General features: G+C 47.6%; 2 protein-coding genes and 2 pseudogenes across 2 annotated transcripts; 2 read left to right on the top strand and 2 right to left on the bottom strand.

Moving 5' to 3' along the window:
- Positions 1 to 215: 215 nt before the first annotated feature.
- On the bottom strand, positions 216 to 2,224 carry LOC114777480 (breakpoint cluster region protein pseudogene; annotated as a pseudogene).
- Positions 2,225 to 3,081: 857 nt separating this feature from the next.
- On the top strand, positions 3,082 to 6,116 carry LOC114777479 (ankyrin repeat and SOCS box protein 6-like). Its single transcript, XM_028966985.1, has 7 exons — positions 3,082 to 3,147; positions 3,537 to 3,673; positions 3,761 to 3,933; positions 4,107 to 4,213; positions 4,290 to 4,398; positions 4,484 to 4,570; positions 4,966 to 6,116. Exons 2-7 carry the CDS (start codon positions 3,570 to 3,572, stop codon positions 5,712 to 5,714), a joined length of 1,329 nt encoding a protein of 442 aa, XP_028822818.1. The 5' UTR covers positions 3,082 to 3,147; positions 3,537 to 3,569; the 3' UTR covers positions 5,715 to 6,116.
- A 1,847-nt stretch (positions 6,117 to 7,963) lies between these two features.
- LOC114777477 (neurofilament light polypeptide-like) lies at positions 7,964 to 10,973 on the top strand (annotated as a pseudogene).
- Positions 10,974 to 12,882: 1,909 nt separating this feature from the next.
- Positions 12,883 to 15,763, bottom strand: LOC114777478 (neurofilament medium polypeptide-like). The gene is given in 4 exon segments (XM_028966984.1): positions 12,883 to 14,337; positions 14,426 to 14,550; positions 14,664 to 15,266; positions 15,269 to 15,763. Coding segments are annotated over 4 exon segments (2,154 nt in total). The 5' UTR covers positions 15,671 to 15,763; the 3' UTR covers positions 12,883 to 13,313.
- Positions 15,764 to 18,759: the final 2,996 nt, after the last annotated feature.

Genomic DNA, 18,759 nt, shown 5'->3' with positions numbered 1-18,759 from the left:
GGTAGTAGCCTAGTGGGTAACACACTTGCCTATGAACCAGAAGACCCGGGTTCGAATCCCACTTACTACCATTGTGTCCCTGAGCAAGACACTTAACCCTAATTTGCTCCAGGGGGGGACTGTCCCTGTAACTACTGATTGTAAGTCGCTCTGGATAAGGGCGTCTGATAAATGCTGTAAATGTAAATGTAAATGGACAAAGGTAAATGACTTACCCAGATCTCCATGGAAACTGTTGTCATGTGACGTCCGGCTGGATGTAGTGGAGTTTCCATCGCTGGGCCAAGCCGGGCCAGCTTTGCGCATGCCCATGATGGCCGCTTCAGACAGGACCACCTGCTGCTTGAGACGTTTTTGGGACTGCGGCGTGGGGGGGCTGTTGCTTTCGAACGACTGCTGGGAGTTCTGCGAGGGGGACCGGCTCTTCTCCCTGAACATCCTGTACGTGGTGGGGCTTGGAGACACGTGGCTGGACTGGCTGGAGGAGAAGTCCTCTTCGCTGGACGTCAGGTTCTCGTTGGAGCTGCAGTCTGGCGTGTAGCCGTCCTCGAAGCTCCTGGGGGAATAGGAGCGCCTCGGCCACGTCAGGTGCATGTCCTCACCGTCTCCCATGAGGCCACCGACGTAGACCGTGGTGTAAGGCTGGCAGTCTGACTGAGGCCAGCTCTGCTGAGGAGGCTGCTTCTGTGGCTCGGGCTTCCCTCCGTTAAGCGGAATGATGTTGTCTTTGAGAAACTGCGGGTTGAGTTCAGCATCCTCATATTCCCGGTCAAAGCTGCCGTTCCCCTCTGTGGACCTTCCCCTGGGCACGGGTCTTCTGACCTCCCCCGTGGCCCTCGACAGGTTGCCCGGTACAGAATGCATGGATCGTTTACGTTCCATCTGCATGGCCTGGCTCCCCAAGGTGCTGATCTTATCTGATACCTCCCTGTCGTTGACCTTCACCAGCCCCTTCTCATGATGGTACTCCATGTTCACATAGAAGGGTCGGTCCGTTCCTGCTCTCCCATCAGCCGTCTGTGAGTTGGCCCTCTTGAGCTGCTCAAAGTTGGATCTCAGAGCCGCCACTCCCAGACTCCTCTGCTTCGGAGAAGAGTCCTGAAGCAGCTCCGGTTCTTGAGAGGCGCGAACTGGGGCAGGTATGGGCCTACGTGAGGATCTCGTGCTCTTTGGTTTGGACAGAGACACCCCATCCACCTCCACCGGTCTCTGCTTCGGTCTGTCTGCATCCAAAGCCTCCACGGAATTCTGCAAACGCGGACCGCCATAGTCAGGGAACGGGCCTCTGTTTCCGGACTGCCTGGACTGGATTTTATCTGCTGTGCCCATGTTCTCTACAGACTGAGGGTCTGTGTCTGGATGCTGGCTTTCCTCAATCCGGGACGACCCTTTAAACCCCCACCGCTGGCGGTCATAGCTCTTCTTCTCCTTCGCCAGGAGCGTCTGCAAGTAGATCATCCTGAAGCGCTCCTTGTTCACCTCCATCTCCAGCTTCCGGATGGAGTTTTTGCATCGCTCCAGCTCCTGCTCAATGTCCCTGACTGAGTTTAACTCCATGACAGGGGGTTCTGAGTCTGGGAACTGGGCTTTCCAGGCTTCCACGAAGCCCAAAGACTCCACCATGTTTGCGTTTTTTTATTCTTTTATATGAGTCAAATAAAACAGAACAACGTATCCTTAATCTTTCCAGCGAAGAATATTATGGATCATCCTTTTGAACAATAAAATGTATTTTAATTTTTGTATTAGCGCATCTGCTCCACAAATACTTGAGATTTCTGTACGCGCCAAGATCTCATCGATGGTCCAAGAGGAACCTCTCGACAGAAGAAAGCCTAGATCAACTTTAACCAAACACTTTTTCTCCCCTGAGCAGTAACGTCGCCCAGATGGGGACGAACCCGCAACCTACTTGAAAGTGTCTCCTCATGGATGAAGCTCTCCGGCGGCTCTCGGCGGCGCCGCTACATCGCCATTTACCTCCGCGCTTCGCCGTGTCCTCCGGGCCGACGCCGCGATTCGCGCTCCCGGTGTGGCGGCTCCGGAGAGCCGCTTGCAGGAAAGGGAGGGTCTGGAGCCGCTCCGGTGGGCGGCCGGGCTGCTCGGCGGGGTTTAAAGCAGCAGGCGCACGGCGCGGCTGGGGCGCAGTGCGCATGCGCGTCCTGCGGAGCGCACGTCGCGCTGCGCGTCGGAGGACGAGGGGGCACAGCACCGGCATCTCCCCCCCTAGTGCTCCCCACTACTAACACGAAGCGCTAACCAGCACTGACCCTGGATTCTAGTGTGTATCGTGACATATATCGTATTTCTCTAGGTCTGGTGATTGACTCCTTCCACACTCTTTTCTAACTAACTCACAATGTCCAAACTGAAGAACAATGGGATGAAAAATCTTGCTTTGTTGAGCACCCCCAGCTGGTCACTCCAGAAATCTATTCACAAAGAAAAGCTTCTTGTTGTGCTTTGTCTGATGGATGAGTTGTTATAAAAGACCACTTCATGACTTGGTTGTTCTAAGAGATTGACTAGCATACATAAAAAAGGTGAAAGTAAGAATGGTGGACAGGCAATTCTGCCCAAGAGAAAAACACATATTACGATCAATATAATGCTATTATTGTCTATACTATGTATTATATACTGTATACTGGTTTATATAGTTTAGACCATTAAACTGTGTGGCTCCAGAAATATACATAAAAATACGCTCTTTGGCTCCACCTAGCGTTCACACGGAGAGCGGCGAGCCTGGCCTGGACGTTCAGACGTGGGACATAAAACAGTCATTAAAATTAAAATTAAAAAGAAGAAAAAACACAAAATCTTTTTTTTTTATTGAAATAGTAATAATAAATCTGATTGTATTTTTGTTGTTGACAATATAATTTATGTTACTTTTAGCAGTAGTAGAAGTAGCATTCTGAATTGTAATAGCATTGTTATTTTGTCCATAATGTTGTCGTAGGTGGGGTTCCTTTGAAAAACTGATTAAATATTAATCGTTGCGCAGCAGCTGCACTCCCGGAGTGGTCGGCCGCGTCGCTGTTGGCTGCAGAGGGCGCCGGAGCAGGGGAAGAAGGAGAAGAAGAAGAAGAAGAAGGAGAAGGAGGAGCGACGTGGAAGCGTTTACTTCCGGTCCTGCACTGGGTGAGTTGGTGTTGTTGTTGTCGTTCTCCACGCCGCACTGCTCCACTCTAGCGGAGCGCGGGCTTTTTGTCTCGGTAACGCTCCGTGGGCCGACAGATGTTCTGTACGCGGTTCACGTAGCCCCGCCCCGCCGATGTATACATGATGATGTCACGTAAATCGTACGACTTGGGGACAACAACAGTTATTTTTATTTCATCATCTCTCATATCTGCCCCCCGGAGGAAATAGTGTAGAGCATGATTTCAGGCTTTCCATCTTCCAATTTGTCAGTTTCCATCTGTTTATATAATCTAATGATCAATTTGGGCTGACATAATAAATTCTCCTGGAGGCTTTCTGAAATAAAACCAGTGGCCTCATGTTGGGTCACCTTGTTCCCTTTGCAGCGTGAAGAGTTGGCTGTGCAGAGATCCACGAGCATGCCCTTCTTACATGGCTTTAGGCGGATTGTCTACGAGTACCAGCCTCTTGTGGATGAAGTGATGTGTCTCGTGGGTCTGGAAGGGGAAAGTGAAGATGAGCAGTGAGTTGGCCGCATTGGAGATAATCTTGTCAAGAGATCGGTCCACAGTTAATGCCAGTTGAATGCTGCTGTTTTGTGAATGAACAGGCCAGCTGGTGAAGATGAGGTGTGCAGGTCCCTGCAGGATCTGCTGGACAGGGAGTGTCAGTCGGCAGTGTTTGTGAAGGGCATCAGCTGTGCCCTCTTTAAAGTGGCCGAGCGGGGGAATCTCACCGCAGCTAAGGTGCTTCTGCGCAACGGGGCAGAAGTGGACTTTGAAGGTGAGCCCACGGGTTGAGCTGCTCATAGTGGACGCAGTATTTCAATGCCTTCCCAGCCGGCGCAATACAACTTTATTATTAATGCAGATGCTCTGAAATGACCTAAACGGAGACGTATTGACTTTGTTGCTTCTGGCACTGGTGGTCTAGACTTTTCCTTCTTTCCTATCTAGATCCTGTCTCTTATTACAATGCACTTCACATTGCTGTGCTAAGAAACAGACCAAATATGATACGGCTGCTGGTTGAACACGGAGCAGACATTGATAAACGAGACAGAGTAGGTTCGCACGAATTGAGTACAAATTGTCATGTAACTGCTGTCATGTGTCTAACGCATTTTCCTTCTGTTGCAGATCCATGAGAGTAGTCCTTTGGACCTTGCCAGTGAAGAGGCTGAGCGACTGCCCTGCCTGCGTACACTTTTAGATTTGGGAGCCGACGTCAATGCCAAAGACCGGAATGGTAGAGTAACGGTTAAAACGTTGATCGCGCCATGATCGTGACTGCAGCAATTGTATTATTCTCTCATTGTTATTCTCTGCCAAAGGTAAAACCGCTTTGCTCCACGCTCTGGCCAGCAGTGACGGGCTCATAGTTAACAACACAGACAACATTCAGCTTCTTCTGGAAAGAGGTATGCGCCGCCCCACTCTCTATACAATTTGAAATGGCCGGTGTTTGTTTCTACAGGGTGGGCCATTCATATGGATACGCCTTAATAAAATGGGAATGGTTGGTGACATTGAACACATTTTATAAGTGGTCAAAAACTTGTAAATAACTCATGAAAGAAAAAGTTTGATGTGTCACATGACCCTCTTCCTATTGAAAAAACAAAAGTTTGATCCAAGTGGCCGACTTCAAAATGGCCACTATGGTCACCACCCATCTTGAAAAGTTTGCCCCCTCACATATACTAATGTGCCACAAACAGGAAGTTAATATCACCAACCATTCCCATTTTATTAAGGTGTGTCCATATAAATGGCCCACCCTGTAGTTTAATCTGTGGCTTCTGTCCCCCGGGAGGTGCCGACATATTCGCGTCCACGCACGATGGCGAGACCGCCATGTCCTTGCTGGTGTTTCTGGTGAAGGAGGCCCTTGACGGCAGCCCAGAGGACGCCGCCGAGATCGGTCAGTTCTGCGTGCGCGCCGCACAGCTGCTGCTGACCCACGGGGCCGACCCCAGCTGCTGCCTGGCAGCAGGAGCCGAGGTGGAGGAGGAGGAGGAGGAGGAGGGCGAGCCTTCCCTCACTCAGACTTGTCTGGAGCACTTCGACCTCCTCTTTCCTTTGGCTTGCCTGGTTCTCCAGAGGGGAGCCTCCTTCTTCTGCACTCGTCATGGAGTGTCCTGCTGGACGGGACACCGGTTGATTTTTGGTCGACTGGCATCAGTCCTGAAAGAGAACTTGGATGCAACAGGGGTGGCCGACCTCTTGGCCAAAGCTGAGGTGCTGCTGGATCTGGCGCTGGTCTGCTGCCCCGTCCTACCTTCTCTCTCCTCAAATATCGAGCTTCCCCTGGTAGGCCAGGACCCTCACGCCCAGGTCTTGCAAGACCTCCACAGCCGTCTGAAGGATCAGGAGGCGCAGCCCCTTCCCCTGCGCTGCCTCTGCAGGGCCTTCATCCGTCACTGCCTCCAGCCGTGGCCCCTGGAGGACAAAGTCAGGGCCCTGCCCTTACCTGACAGGTTGAAGGAGTACCTGCTTCCGGAGCAGAAACTGCTCAGCAGGCCAGGATGGGACTGCTGCAAGCCCAACCGCACCCTGCGCTAATTAGCAACTAGCCATCCTGTCAATGGGCTCTCAGAATTCTGCACCGTTGTCCTAGGTCCAGTATCTGTAGCACCGTAGGTGTAGTGCTAACATAAAGATGCCTCAAAACAGTTTATTCTGTACAATTTACTTGTGTTTACCAGATCTCCAGAATACCGTTTATTTTCACTGCCACACTTGCATTGCACTTCTGGGATATTTAATGTTGATATTGTGATCTGAAATATCTGTGTGAGAATGGGACAAAATGCCTTTTCAGTAATTATTGGGTGTAAAATGCCATATGTGTACACATGTATATCAATATGTATAGAATTATTTTCTGTTAGTCAATCAAGAAAAGAACTAATGATTTGTGCCTTAAAATTAAACAGACAATAGGAGTTTTGCTTACTCTTGGCATTTTTCAAACACAGATTTAAGTGTTTTTTGATAATTTGATGTCAATTGTGCTGTTCGGCGATGCTAATTTAAGTGGATCACACCGAACATTCTCTCATCTATACTATTACTTGTAATAATGCTCGCTTTTACGGCTTTTAATCAGCCACTGGACATCACATCGCCCAGCTAGTCCATGGTTTTACCGCCTACTTACTTGCACTTGATTGCATCGAGCCGGCTGCCTGTGTCTGGCTTGATGCCTGTCAAATGACCATGACTGAAGACACGTTATTGTACCTTGATGTTTTGCCTAGGTCTGTGTAGTTTTGTGACTGTACATACATGTAGGATAGTCTCTGGATATTAACAGTCACTGTGAGTTATAATAAGTTAAAATTATTGATACCAGCAGATTTTGTGAGAGAATAATGTAACGTATTTGCTGTTCTCCATTTTTTTTCCCTAAGTGACTTAAACTTGACTTTTAATGTTGACTGAAATAAACATATTACAATGGGAAAGTCTAATTTTTGTTGTGCAAGATGATTTGTATAAATAAAACATGGTCGCTTGCAATGATTTACTCTCACTCCCTCATTTACCATAAACGCTTAGTCCTAATCCGGTTTGCTCCAGCCCATCACAATGACATATTTCAGTATGTTGTTGAAACTCTGAATTCTATTAAGATTAGGAAGTACAGTGTAAATGCATACTTTTTGTAGTGAAGTCGATGTTAATATTACAGGGTATGTAACACACTCTCCTCTGAACCTAGGTCACAGGTTCAATTCCATAAATGTAATAGAAATGTATTATACATGAACTTCAGTTCATTTATTTAAATGGGATATGGAATCTGAGAAGTGCAAGTATTTCTTGTCTTTGGTGGGCTGGCGTCCTGCCCAGGGTGGGTCCCCGCTCTCCGCCCAGTAACCCAGGATGGGCTCTGGCACCTGCAGTCCTGTTATGGATTAAGCAGTAGAGAATACTGAGTGAGTGAGTGAAGTAATCTGTTTTCATAGCTTAATAAAAGGAACAATTCAGCCTCATTTACTGAACGTAGAAATGTAAATTTATTTTTCAAATGTTGGACATTTTTAGAATGTGAATTCTTTTTTGGGTAATATTTGAATAACTACTGATACTGATGCTCTAGTACAATAGGATGCATATCCCAAAAAAGAAAATATCCCAAAATTAATTCACTGATGCCAAATCAACTAACGTTGCAAACAACGTTATTTTCTGTTAATAACAATTTCCTAATGAATCATTTCAGATGTAAATATAAACGCTGCATCAACCAGCGAGCCCCATGGTGATTGCAGCGTTTGCAGCCCGGTCCTGTGTGAGTCAGAAGTATTACTGTGGCGCGTTAGCAGCCCCTCGCCGCATCGCTGCAAGCTGTCTGCTCTGCCTCCGCAGTGCCTCTGTGCCGAAACACCCCAGCAGTGGCTGAGGTAACATTACAGGATCTAAATGTCTGGCAAAAATGTTTCTGGATTGCTCCCAATGAGACACTGTAGTGGTGGAGTGAGGGGGTAAAAAAAAGAAGAAGAAAAAAAGCGCCCCATAATGACGCTTTCCATCGATGTGAAATCTTAATTTGTTTGTCCTGACTGACCTCCCTCCCGTTCCGACCCCTCCCATCCCTTTCTCTTTCTCTCGACCGCCTCTCTTGACCGCCCTGATGTAAGCTTACACCAGATTGGCGGAGATGTTAATGATCCTGTCAGAGAAAACTGCTCACGTCAGAGTCTCCGCCGGCTGTATATAAGCAGCGGCGATGCAGATGCGTTTTCACAGGAGTCCACTCAGCGGAACCATCCAACAAGTCCAACTTGTCTGCCCGCCTGAAAGCCATGAGCTCCATCAGCTACGACCCGTTCTACCCCTCCTCCCACCGGAGGAGAGTGCCAGCGCGGAGCTAGCTACGGATTCGACGCCCCCCGGTCCCGAGTCGTCTACTCCTCTTACTCTGCGCCGCCGGCGTCCTCCCACCCGCTGTCCCGCGGCGTCTCCCGGGGCTTCTCCTCCACTCTGTCCGCCGCCGCCGCGGCACGAGCTGGACCTGAGCCAGGCGGCGCAGGTGAAGGTTCCGAGTACAAGGCGGTGCGCACGCAGGAGAGAAGGCCCAGCTGCGGGGACTGAACGACCGCTTTCGCCGGCTTCATCGAGCGCGTGGTGCACCACCCTGGAGCTGCAGAACCGCGCCCTGGAGACCGAGCTGCTGCTGCTCAGGCAGAGGCACGGAGAGCCGTCCCGGCTCAAGGGGCTGTACGAGCAGGAGGTGCGCGAGCTGCAGGCCGCCGTGGAGGACGCCCGCGAACCAGAGGCAGGCCGCCCAGAAACCGGCGGGAGCAGCTGGAGGATGGCGCTGAGGGCGCTTGGAGAGCCGCTACGAAGAGGAGGTCCAGGGCAGGTATGGACGCCGAGGGACGGCTGGCCGAGGCCAGGAAGGGGGCGGACGAGGGCCGCGCTGGCCCGGGCGGAGGAGGAGAAGAGGGTGGACCTCCTCCTGGACGAGCTGGCCTTCCTGAAGAGGCTCCACGAGGGGGAGATCGCCGAGTTGCAGGTTCAGGTGCAGTACAGCGCCCAGGTGTCCGTGGAGATGGAGGTCACCAAACCCGACCTGTCAGCCGCCCTGCGGGACATCCGCTCCCAGTACGAGCGCCTGGCACAGCAGAACCTGCAGTCGCGGAGGAAAGAGACAGGAATGGTTCCGTGCAAGGTCAGCGCCATGGCGGAGACCACGGCCCGGCACTCGGACGACGTGCGCGTCGCTAAAGACGAAGCAGGGGAGTTCAGGCGCCTCCTCAAAGCTCGAGACCTGGAGATCGAGGCCTGCCAGGGTCTGGTTCAGGCTCTTGAGAGGCAACTGCAAGAAGTGGAAGAGAAGCAGAGTTCTGAGGTTGCCGCTCTACATGTCAGTGACCGTGACAGTGCTGGACCAAAATGACCAGTAATTGCCTTCATATCGAACAGTCAGGAATAAAACAAATCAATAAATAAAACGGAGAACTTTAGGACAGAATAAAGAATAAAATCATTTGATTATCTCCCTGAACAGGACACCATTGGCCAGTTGGAGGACGATTTGAGATCAATCAAGAATGAAATGGCACGTTACCTGAAAGAATATCAGGACCTTCTGAACGTCAAAATGGCGCTCGACATTGAGATTGCAGCATACAGGTCAGCGTTCCAGCAAACAATGCAGTAGACCATTTATTGTCTTCTCATTACTTCTTACTACTGTAATGTGTTGTTTCTTTTTATATTTGGACATTTTTCAGGAAGCTTCTAGAAGGTGAGGAGACCCGCTTCAATGTTGGAGGAGTAGGGGAGGGAATGTCCAGTGTCTTCTCCCACACAATCTCGGCCAGCCCCTCTTTCGGACGCCCCGTTTTCTCTGTGCAGTCCAGCCTGACCTCTGGCGCCCCTTACCTGCCTGGGCACACGGCTCCTTAGCTCGTCCTTCTCCGTCGATGAGGTGGTGATGGCCAGCCAGTCTCAGCAAGCTGAAGCAAGCCCTCCAAAGGAAGAGGAGGAAGAAGAGGAGGAGGAAAAGGAGGCCGAAGAAGAGGCTGGAGAAGAAGCAGAAGGTGGGGAAGAAGGGGAAGGTGAGGAAGAGGGAGAAGGTGAAGAAGAAGAAGAGAAAGGTGATGAAGAGGAGGCAGAAGAAGAAGGTGGTGAAGGTCAGTGGTGGATGAATGTACTGTAGTTACTTTCTTGCAATGAAAATATTGTTAATAACCGATACAAATATGAATATAATATTTGCATAATTGATAGGAATCCATAGATAAAATAATTTTTATACCTTTTTAACTTTTCCTTCTTCATCAACAGCAGAAGCTGAAGAAGAGGAAGGAGACAACAAGGCGGGTGAAGAAGAGGAGGGCAAAGATGCAGAGGAAGGAGATGAGGGTGGGTCTCAGGAGGGAGAAGAAGGAGAGAAGGAGGGAGACACAGCCGCAGAGGAAGAAGGGGGGACGAAGAGGGAGCAAAGGAAGACGGCGGAGAGGAGAAAGAAAGTAAGGGGCAGAAGACAAGCCAAAGAAGAAATAAAAAGGCCAAGAATTTGGAACCCCATCCCAGGTGCTAGTCGATTTAAAAAGTGAAAAAAAAAAAGAAAAAGAAAATGAATGAAACACACATTACAGCAGCATCCACACATATCAGCCTCTCTGCCATGGTGCTCCGTCTCAGTCTTTCAATATGCCCGGTTCAATTCTCCAACATACTGCTCTGTTATAACAATGCTGGGGTGTGCATGGTGAAATGGCTTTGATGTGTGCTTTGCAATGAGCCCCTGGTGGCCACAAGTTTTTATTTAGTCCACGTATGAAGACCGTGTAGCCTGCTAGCCAGTCAGAAACCACAACCTGCCTATGAGACGAACACAAGTGTGCTTACTATGTGAATGAAAATGCCTTAGACAGAACCCTCTCGGGGGGATCTGTGATGATTAAAAATAAAGATTTGTTCTGCTTCACTGTCCTGTCATTGACTTGTCCAGTTGAAAGCTGAATTTTGATTGCGACAAGAAGAGAGATATTGTTCTTATCAGCAGTTCTCCTACCTCAGACTGGCGGGTAACATCTAGGTCTGAAGCCGCTGCCCTGGATCATTGATTCATGACAGCTTTGATCAATGGAGAGCACTTAGCTGCTGCACTCAGTGTAGGTAAATGCTGCTGTCGACTGGTCTTGCTGCTGATGAATGGCCTGAGGAGGAAGATCGGCTACATAGACGAGTTGCAGCAACCAGTAAAATCCAAACAAAGGGATTTCACAAGACTTCACTCCTATAAAGCACCTTGAAAGAGCAACATCTCTACATTCTCCTTTGCAGGTGTATCGATTCTGAAGTCATGCAATAGAACATTAGCCACGATACTGGCAGTGATATAAGACATCCTGTTCCATTAACCTCTTATATTGTAAAAGTCACAAAAATGTATCTGCAGGTCAAGCAAATGAAGGCAAACATTAATATCTCTGAGTGGAACAGAATCTCTGCCAGTACGGGGGCTGCAGGTTAATGGCTCACCTCCCTTCGACCCAATCTAAGCTTTATGGCCAAAAAAGCTTTTTTAAAAATGTCTTACATTAAACTCGGCAAGATGTGGGTTCATGGCCTTTTTTTGACCATGGGACGTAATTCCACCTGGTCCCACGTGCCTGAAAAACGCTAAATTTTTCATGCAGTGGTCGAATATTGGTTTCTGCAGTTTTCTGAAGGTGCTTACATCACCACAAGCAGTCGTACCAGTGAGGACAAAGTGAAACGTTCGTCCGCTGACTCGATGGAAACCGCAGCCACTCCAAAATCAATTTCAGTAGTGCAACTGTTGCACAATACTCATATGCAGGCACTTTCAGAGATGCGGCACAATATTCTCCCGCATATGTAGGCACTCACCTATGGAGACTGCGCTGTGTGTCTTCTGAAGGACAGCAAAACAGCTACAGCATGTTAATGCTTGCCTATTTCATTAACCTTCTATCCGATGAAATAAAGGCAAATTACCGTATGGCACATATGAGATGACCCTGAAAATAAGAGAACCCCCCCTTATTTCAAGAGTAATTAAGAAACAGTTGTTACAAAACATAATGTTCTTATGACAATTAATGTGTCTAGACCATGTATGTAAGATGACATTATTTGACTAAACCTTTGTCTATGTAGGTCCATATTATAAATCTGAAAACAATTGTACCATTACCTGATCACCAGCTAGCTTGTTAATCTATATAAATTGGCATTAGCAAGCAATAGCAAAATGATCAAATCTATTGGTTGCGAAGCGATTGTCATTGTAAAACACTGCAACACGCACACGCACACCGTGACACAACGAAATGTGTCCTCTGTATTTAACCATCACCCTTGGTGAGCAGCGGGCAGCCGTGACAGGCGCCCGGGGAGCAGTGTGTGGGGATGGTACTTTAGCATATTAGCATGTGTATCAATTAAATTTACATTTACATTTCTGCCATTTAGTAGATGTTCCTATCCAGAATTACTTACAATCAGTAGTTACAGGGATGAAACCCTTTGACAGGGACACAATGGTAGTAGGTCTAAGGGAGGCTTGTATCTGTTGCACAAATGTGTTATATATATTTTATATATTATTTATCTTAAATACATATTAATAATTATATTATTATGTTTCCTGGTACATACAGTAACATATTACTTTATGAATTGCTTGACTGAAAATGTAAAGTATGGCTGTAGATGTGAATATTGTGGGTGAATATTATGGGTGGTAGTAGCTTAGTGGGTAGCACACTTGCCAATGGACCAAAAGACCCAGGTTCAAATCCTACTTACTTCCATTGTGTCCCTGAGCAAGACACTTAACCCTAAGTTGCTTCAGGGGGACTGTCCCTGTAACTTCTGATTGTAAGTCGCTCTATATAAGGGCGTCTGATAAATGCTGTAAATATACTTCTAGCCCTTAGCTTTAAAGCCTTGGCCAATTAAATAAAATGTTTGGCTCAGTCCTGTAAAACCTCATATCAGCGCTAGTTAAATAATATGTGATCTAGAATGCAGCAACCTTTTGGCATGGCTGCAATTTTTAAGACCATAAAGAGAACTTAGAACTCATGATTTTACTGTTATTTGGTTGGACAAATGGCAGCAAACAGAAAGTACAGTACACTAAAACGATTTGTATTGCTTTTATTGAGGCAATGGTATTGCTAATTGGCGTTTTTGTGGCAAACTGCAGTGCTTTTGTTCATCAAACAGAGTACTCCCACACTATCAAGAGTAAGGTGTTCAGTTGCTGGAATTGTTCTGAACGTCCATTGGTTAACAATCACTTTTAAGGCAAAAAGCTGTGCAGCATTGCATGATTAACGGAATTGTTTAGGTTAGCACCTTTAGGACCCCAGTTTAAAGAAACATGTTCACTCTCTCCATCCACAGTCACACATCTATTTGGAGGAGAAAAAAAAGTTCATTTTATTGTTTCATGCATTCCACTTTGTCACTTCACCCACGCTCTGTTCCAACTACACAAATCGCTTGGCAAGATCCTTCATTGCTTGGCTGCATGCAAGTTTGCTTTCACCCAAGTATCTGAGATACGCTCCTTCTTCCCCCTCTGAACATTTACATGCAAAAGTCTGTTTTTTAATATACTAAATTATAATGAGCACCTGCCATCATTCTTCACCTAAACTTGATTTACTTTGTTGCTTGTGGGGGAACGGCTTCCACTTTCTTTGAGGTCACTGTTGTTTCTGTTTTCTCCTCGCCTGCTTTGGTCTTTGTGACGGTGACAGACTTGGTGACAGTCTTCTCTCCATTGGTTATGGTCTCCACTGTCCTTGTAAGGACAACTTCATCCTTGCTGGAACTCTTCTCAACTCCATTGGTCGCAACATCTTCCTTGGCTTCCTTTTCTTCCTCCTTCTTGTCCTTGGAACCTTTGTCCTTGTCGGCCTTTGTGGGTGAGGCTTCTGTGCTCTTTTGCTTTTTCTCCTTAGCGTCATCTTTTGGGTCTTTGTCACTTTTCTTGTCCTCCTCACCCTCTGAGTCACTCTTCTTTTCTTTACCTTCATCCTTCTTCTCGTCACCCGTCTCTGTTTCTTCTTCTTCGTCTTTAGATCCCTTATCGGACCCTGCTTCCTCCTCTGCATCCTCAACTTCAGCCTTTTCCTTCTCATCTACTTGTTCCTCCTCTCCTTTGGCATCAGCTTCCTCCATTTTAGTGCTGCCATCTTCTTCATCCTTGGCTTCACTCTCAGTTTTTGGAGCTTTAGAGCTGGACAGTTCTGTCTCCTCAATCTCTTCCTCTTCCTGTCCTTCTCCCTCCTCTTCCTCTCCTCCCTCCTCATTATCCTCCTCTTGTTCATCCTCTTCTGCGCCTGCCTCCTCCTCCTCTGCACCCTCTTCTGTTTCTTTCTCCTCTTCCTCCTCTTCTTTCTCCCCTTTGTCACCTTCCTCTTCATCCTCAGGAGGACTTCCACTCATTTTGGCCTGAGTTGAGGAGACAATCCCCTCCTCTATGGTCTCCTCTTCCTCAGCGACGTTGCCAGACAGTTCCTCTGCAACGGCAGCCAGATCTTCATCAATTTCGGACTTTGCTTTTGGGGCCCTGACCGCCTTTGCCTTTGGTGCTTTAGATGAAGGAACAGGATGCTGGTAGGGGAAGGAGGGGCTCGGCAAGGCATCCGTGAAGCGAGTCTCTTCGCCTTCCAGAAGTTTCCTGGACATTAAAAAAAATAAAAAACAAAAATCAACTATCATTATCTACCAATTGTAATTTCAGAGTCTATCAACAACTGAAAAAGAACCTGTAGGCAGCAATTTCTGCATCCAGAGCCATCTTGACATTCAGAAGATCCTGATACTCCCTGAGGTGACGGGCCATCTCCCATTTCATCCCCTTCAACTCATTCTCCAGCTGGTGAATCATCTCCTGCAGACACAAGCAGAAGCATGCAGCAGTTGGTCGAGATATGTCCCAACACTAAATAGAAAATGCATTATTCATGTTATTCGGTGAAAATGTCGACTGGGTTACAAGCTCACCTGGTAGCTGCCGAGGTCGTTGCTGTGTCGGTCCTCGATGTCGTGCAGCTGCCTCTCCAGGGACTCCTTGGTGCCCCGCAGCGCCTCCAGCTCCACGCTCTTGGCCTGCAGCTGGCGGCGGTGGTCGCCGATCTCGTCGCGGATGGTCCGGATCGCGTCCCTGTTCTGGTCCGCCGCCTCGCTCAGCCTGGCGTAGCTGCACTTGAACACCTCCTCCGCCTGCTGCAGGTTCTGCGTGGAGAGGCCGTCCAGCTGGGCGCGGATGTCGCGCAGCGCGGCGGTGATGTCGGTCTTCTGCGCGTCCCTCCGCTCCACGGTCACCTGCGCGGCCTGCATCTGCGCCAGGAGCTCGCCAACCTCCTCCTCGTGGTTGTTGCGCAGGAAGTCCACCTCGTCCAGCAGGGCCTGGATCTTCTTCTCCAGGTCCATCTTGACCAGGGCCGAGTCGTCTCTCTCCTTCCTCATCTCGCGGATGCCGGCCTCGGTCTGCTCCCGGAGGCGCGCCTCGTGCTCGAACCGGTCCTGCAGCCGGTGGATGTCGTCCTCGACGTTGTCCGCGTCCAGGACGATCTGCGCCTTCTCCATGTGCAGCTGCTCCAGCGCGCGGCGCGCAGCTCCTCCATCTCCTTGCTGTACGCATCGGTGAACTGGGACTGGGAGAACTTTTTCTGGCGCAGGGCTTGGATCTCGGCCTCCAGGCTCTTGTTCTGCTCTTCCAGAAAGCGCACTTTGTCGATGTAGTTGGCGAAGCGGTCGTTCAGCCCCTGCAGCTGCTCCTTCTCGCTCGCCCGCGCCTGCGCGCCGCTAAGCGCGCCGGAGAGCTCCAGGCTGTCCGGGGAGGCGGGGTGGGCTCTGCTCAGCGGCACGCTGGTGGTCCTTTTGTGGGAGAACGTCGCGGCGCCGGGCTTCTTCTGGCTCCAGGAGTGGGACCTGGCGGTGCTGCTGTGGGACGAGCGCGTCTGAGCGCCGAAGAGTCTCCTGCGGGACAGGTCCCCTATCGTCTCCATCGTAGCCTACGCGGCAGGGCGATGTTCTCGGAGGAGGTGGGGAGCAGCGGTGCGGACAGACAAGGCGTGGTGGTCCCGGCTCTATTTATACCCGCAGCCCAGCAATCGATGAGGCAGCAGGGACCGTTAACCCGTGTGGAGACAGCAGTGTGCGGGGGGGGGGGGCGATGCATTTAACACCATAACCAAACCACGAAACAATCGCAACGGAGACGGTTCAGTTGACGACATGCACGAGAGCACGCATTAATATGTCGTATAATATCAATGTGTAATATTTAAATTCGCAGCATTTACAGCATTTATCAGACGCCCCAATCCAGAGCAATTTACAATCAGTAGTTACAGGGACAGTCCCCCCTGGAGCAATTTAGGCTTATGAGTCTTACTCAGGGGTAGTAAGTGGGATTTGAACCTGGGTCTTCTGGTTCATAGGCGTGTGTGTTACCCACAAGGCTACTACCACCCACATAAGCACTTTAAAAAGTCAGTCATAGAACATCATTAGCTTAATATCTCAATAAATATGCACAAGAATCTTTTTAATGTAAGTATTTTCTAAAACGGAAGGTTCTTATCTTGCATTTTAAGACGCAAGCTGATCTAACATATAGTGGAAGCTCATTCCACCCATAGAATCGAACCTGGTGAAGAGTCTTGATGTAATACGTGTAATAGTATTAATAATAACAGGAATAATATTCCAATTAACATCAGCAAGCACAAAAAGAAGAATATTAATGACCTTATTCATCTTATAGAACTTATTGACCTCGACCAGCAATCACCTTCATTGAAAACAAATCCATCATCAATGGATGGCCAAAATGAAATAAATCAAGCTGGTCAGAGTGTTGATCTTTTTACCAAACAATGTCATGTTAACTAATATTAATTCAAAACCTGGTGAAGCAAAGCCAAAAGCAAAATACTGTCCTTTCATCATTGCTGAAATGTCAGTTCAGAGATGTTTTACATAAAAAATTAGCAGAAATTTTCCAAAGCACAATAATTATCAAATTATCAAACTCAATAAGAATATATGAAATGCTGAATAATATATTCTAGTGCCAGGGTCTGTAACTACTTAATGCTACTAAATTGCAGACGATATGAGATAATTTTGAACTAGATTACTGACAAAATGATACTTCATAGAAACATTAAGCGGCGTGTTATTACTCCATTTCCTACAGTGTCTGACTGGAGGATCACTCTCTCATCCAAAGACTAGAGTCAAAAAAATAAAAAATAAAACAGGCAGGATCAGATCAATAGCACTTAGCTCACAGAGGCATGTAATTTATGTAATGGACCTATCTGCATGTGCTACAGTAAACCCTGTGCTGTCAGGTCGGTCGCTAGGCTAAATAAGATGTTTAAGACAAACGTGGCCTATAAAGCAACATTGATGTACATTTACGGGGAGTGAAGTACAAGAGCCACTTTTCATTTGCATCATCATCATCAACAACAACAAAAAAGCCCTTTGCATTTGGCCGGGCTTGTCTGCCTTAAACGAAACGACTGGAAATCATAATTGTTTGATACATTTGGTTATGAATGGTCTTATTCTCGACTTATTCTGGATCAGCACAGTGAAATGATTTTTTTTAACTCTCACACTGCTTTGTTTTTTAATGTGAAGAGGTTAAGAGGTGTAGCTGAAGTGAAGGTTATGCAGCAGTAACCTCGGTTGCCTTGGAAACTGCATGATCATGTCTTTGGCCCATCGTGTTGCGTTGGGTCAGGAAGTATTTGACGCAGAAAGCCAATAGAGCAGGTCTGTGGGGATGCTGAGTCAGGTCCAGCGGGACTCCAGAAGCACAGGGGCCAGAATCTGTCCGAGAGGGTCACCGGCCCCACCCTGCGCATGTGGGAATTTATGCCATTATATATTAATAAGCACACAAAGGGGAAATCTTTGGGAGAAATTACTAATTTTTTTCAGTGATTTCCAGGTTTCAGATTAATAGAGAGAAGCAGAAAGGTCCATTAGCCAGATGAAAATCCTGCTAATAGAATTTGCCCACCAGAGCAGAATATAAATGATTCTCTGTGTGAGGTGCAGCCAGCAGAACTGCAGAATCCACCACCAGCACATAGAAGAAATGCACCAGGCGGTCAGAGAGTGGCTTTCCTCAGCGACCACGTTAAAATGTTTAATGCAAAATGCCTTTTAATCTCAATTTTTTTTTGCCTAGTAAGCACAAACACTTTTTTGTGGATGAGAGATATTCATGTTATTATAGAGTTATTAATATACATATTAAATGAATATGTCTGACTGCATATCAGTCTCTAATGAGGCATTACATTAATAATTGATGTGTCCATGTTAAATGATGATTCTTTCACATCAACAATTAATGGTATTAAATAGGATAACTTCTCAACCAATTTCCCTCTATGGCACGATTATAATCAAGATATCCCAATTTTTTTCACTTAAATGAACAGTATCACTTCCTCAAGGACTGTTAAAGCAATAAAGAAAGGTGAAAAGTGACGCTTTGTGGAATACCCCAAAGGTGCATTTCCTGCAAATAAAGCATATTTTTTAGGAGATTTCTTTTCTTTGTGAAATCTATTTCTGTAAAGTTTCACTTATTCACACAATTTCACTATAGAAAAAATATAGCAAAAAGCATTCTAACATAAATTGTATTATAAGAACATGTAAAAGTTGCTATATTAGTGACATGGCCCGAGGTTGTGTGTGGCCTTTGCATGTTGCTGAGGGCTTCCTCTGAGTTCGTCGCTTTCCTCCCGCCTTCCATACACCCTGAATTGGAATCTCTGAATTGTCTGTAGGTGTGAGTGTGTGAGTGAACGGTGTGTGTGCGCTCTGCAGTGGGATGGTGCCCCGCCCTGATTGAGTCCCCACCCAGTGCCGGTGTCCTGGCACGGCGTCCGGCAGCCGCGACCCTGAATAGAACCAAGCAGTGATAGAAAGTGAGCGAGTAAATTGTCATGTAACCAGACATATCCCCTCCAAAGCCTACAAAATCCATCCTGGAAGGATTTGACTTTGTTCTGATTACCCGTGTGTACACTAATTCCGTTTGGATGGATGCTTTGGCTCTAAA

This window comes from Denticeps clupeoides, unplaced genomic scaffold, assembly GCF_900700375.1.
Source record: "Denticeps clupeoides unplaced genomic scaffold, fDenClu1.1, whole genome shotgun sequence".
Lineage (NCBI taxonomy): Eukaryota > Metazoa > Chordata > Actinopteri > Clupeiformes > Denticipitidae > Denticeps > Denticeps clupeoides.
This window is presented reverse-complemented; position numbering and strand designations above follow the sequence as displayed.

What these genes read in the sequence shown, in the direction of transcription:
- LOC114777479 (XM_028966985.1), top strand. Translation starts at nt 3,570, where the DNA reads ATGCCCTTCTTACATGGCTTTAGGCGGATTGTCTACGAGTACCAGCCT. An exon ending in GGGGAAAGTGAAGATGAGCA is followed by an intron (nt 3,674 to 3,760) that starts GTGAGTTGGCCG and finishes GTGAATGAACAG; the next exon opens with GCCAGCTGGTGAAGATGAGG. An exon ending in GGCAGAAGTGGACTTTGAAG is followed by an intron (nt 3,934 to 4,106) that starts GTGAGCCCACGG and finishes TTTCCTATCTAG; the next exon opens with ATCCTGTCTCTTATTACAAT.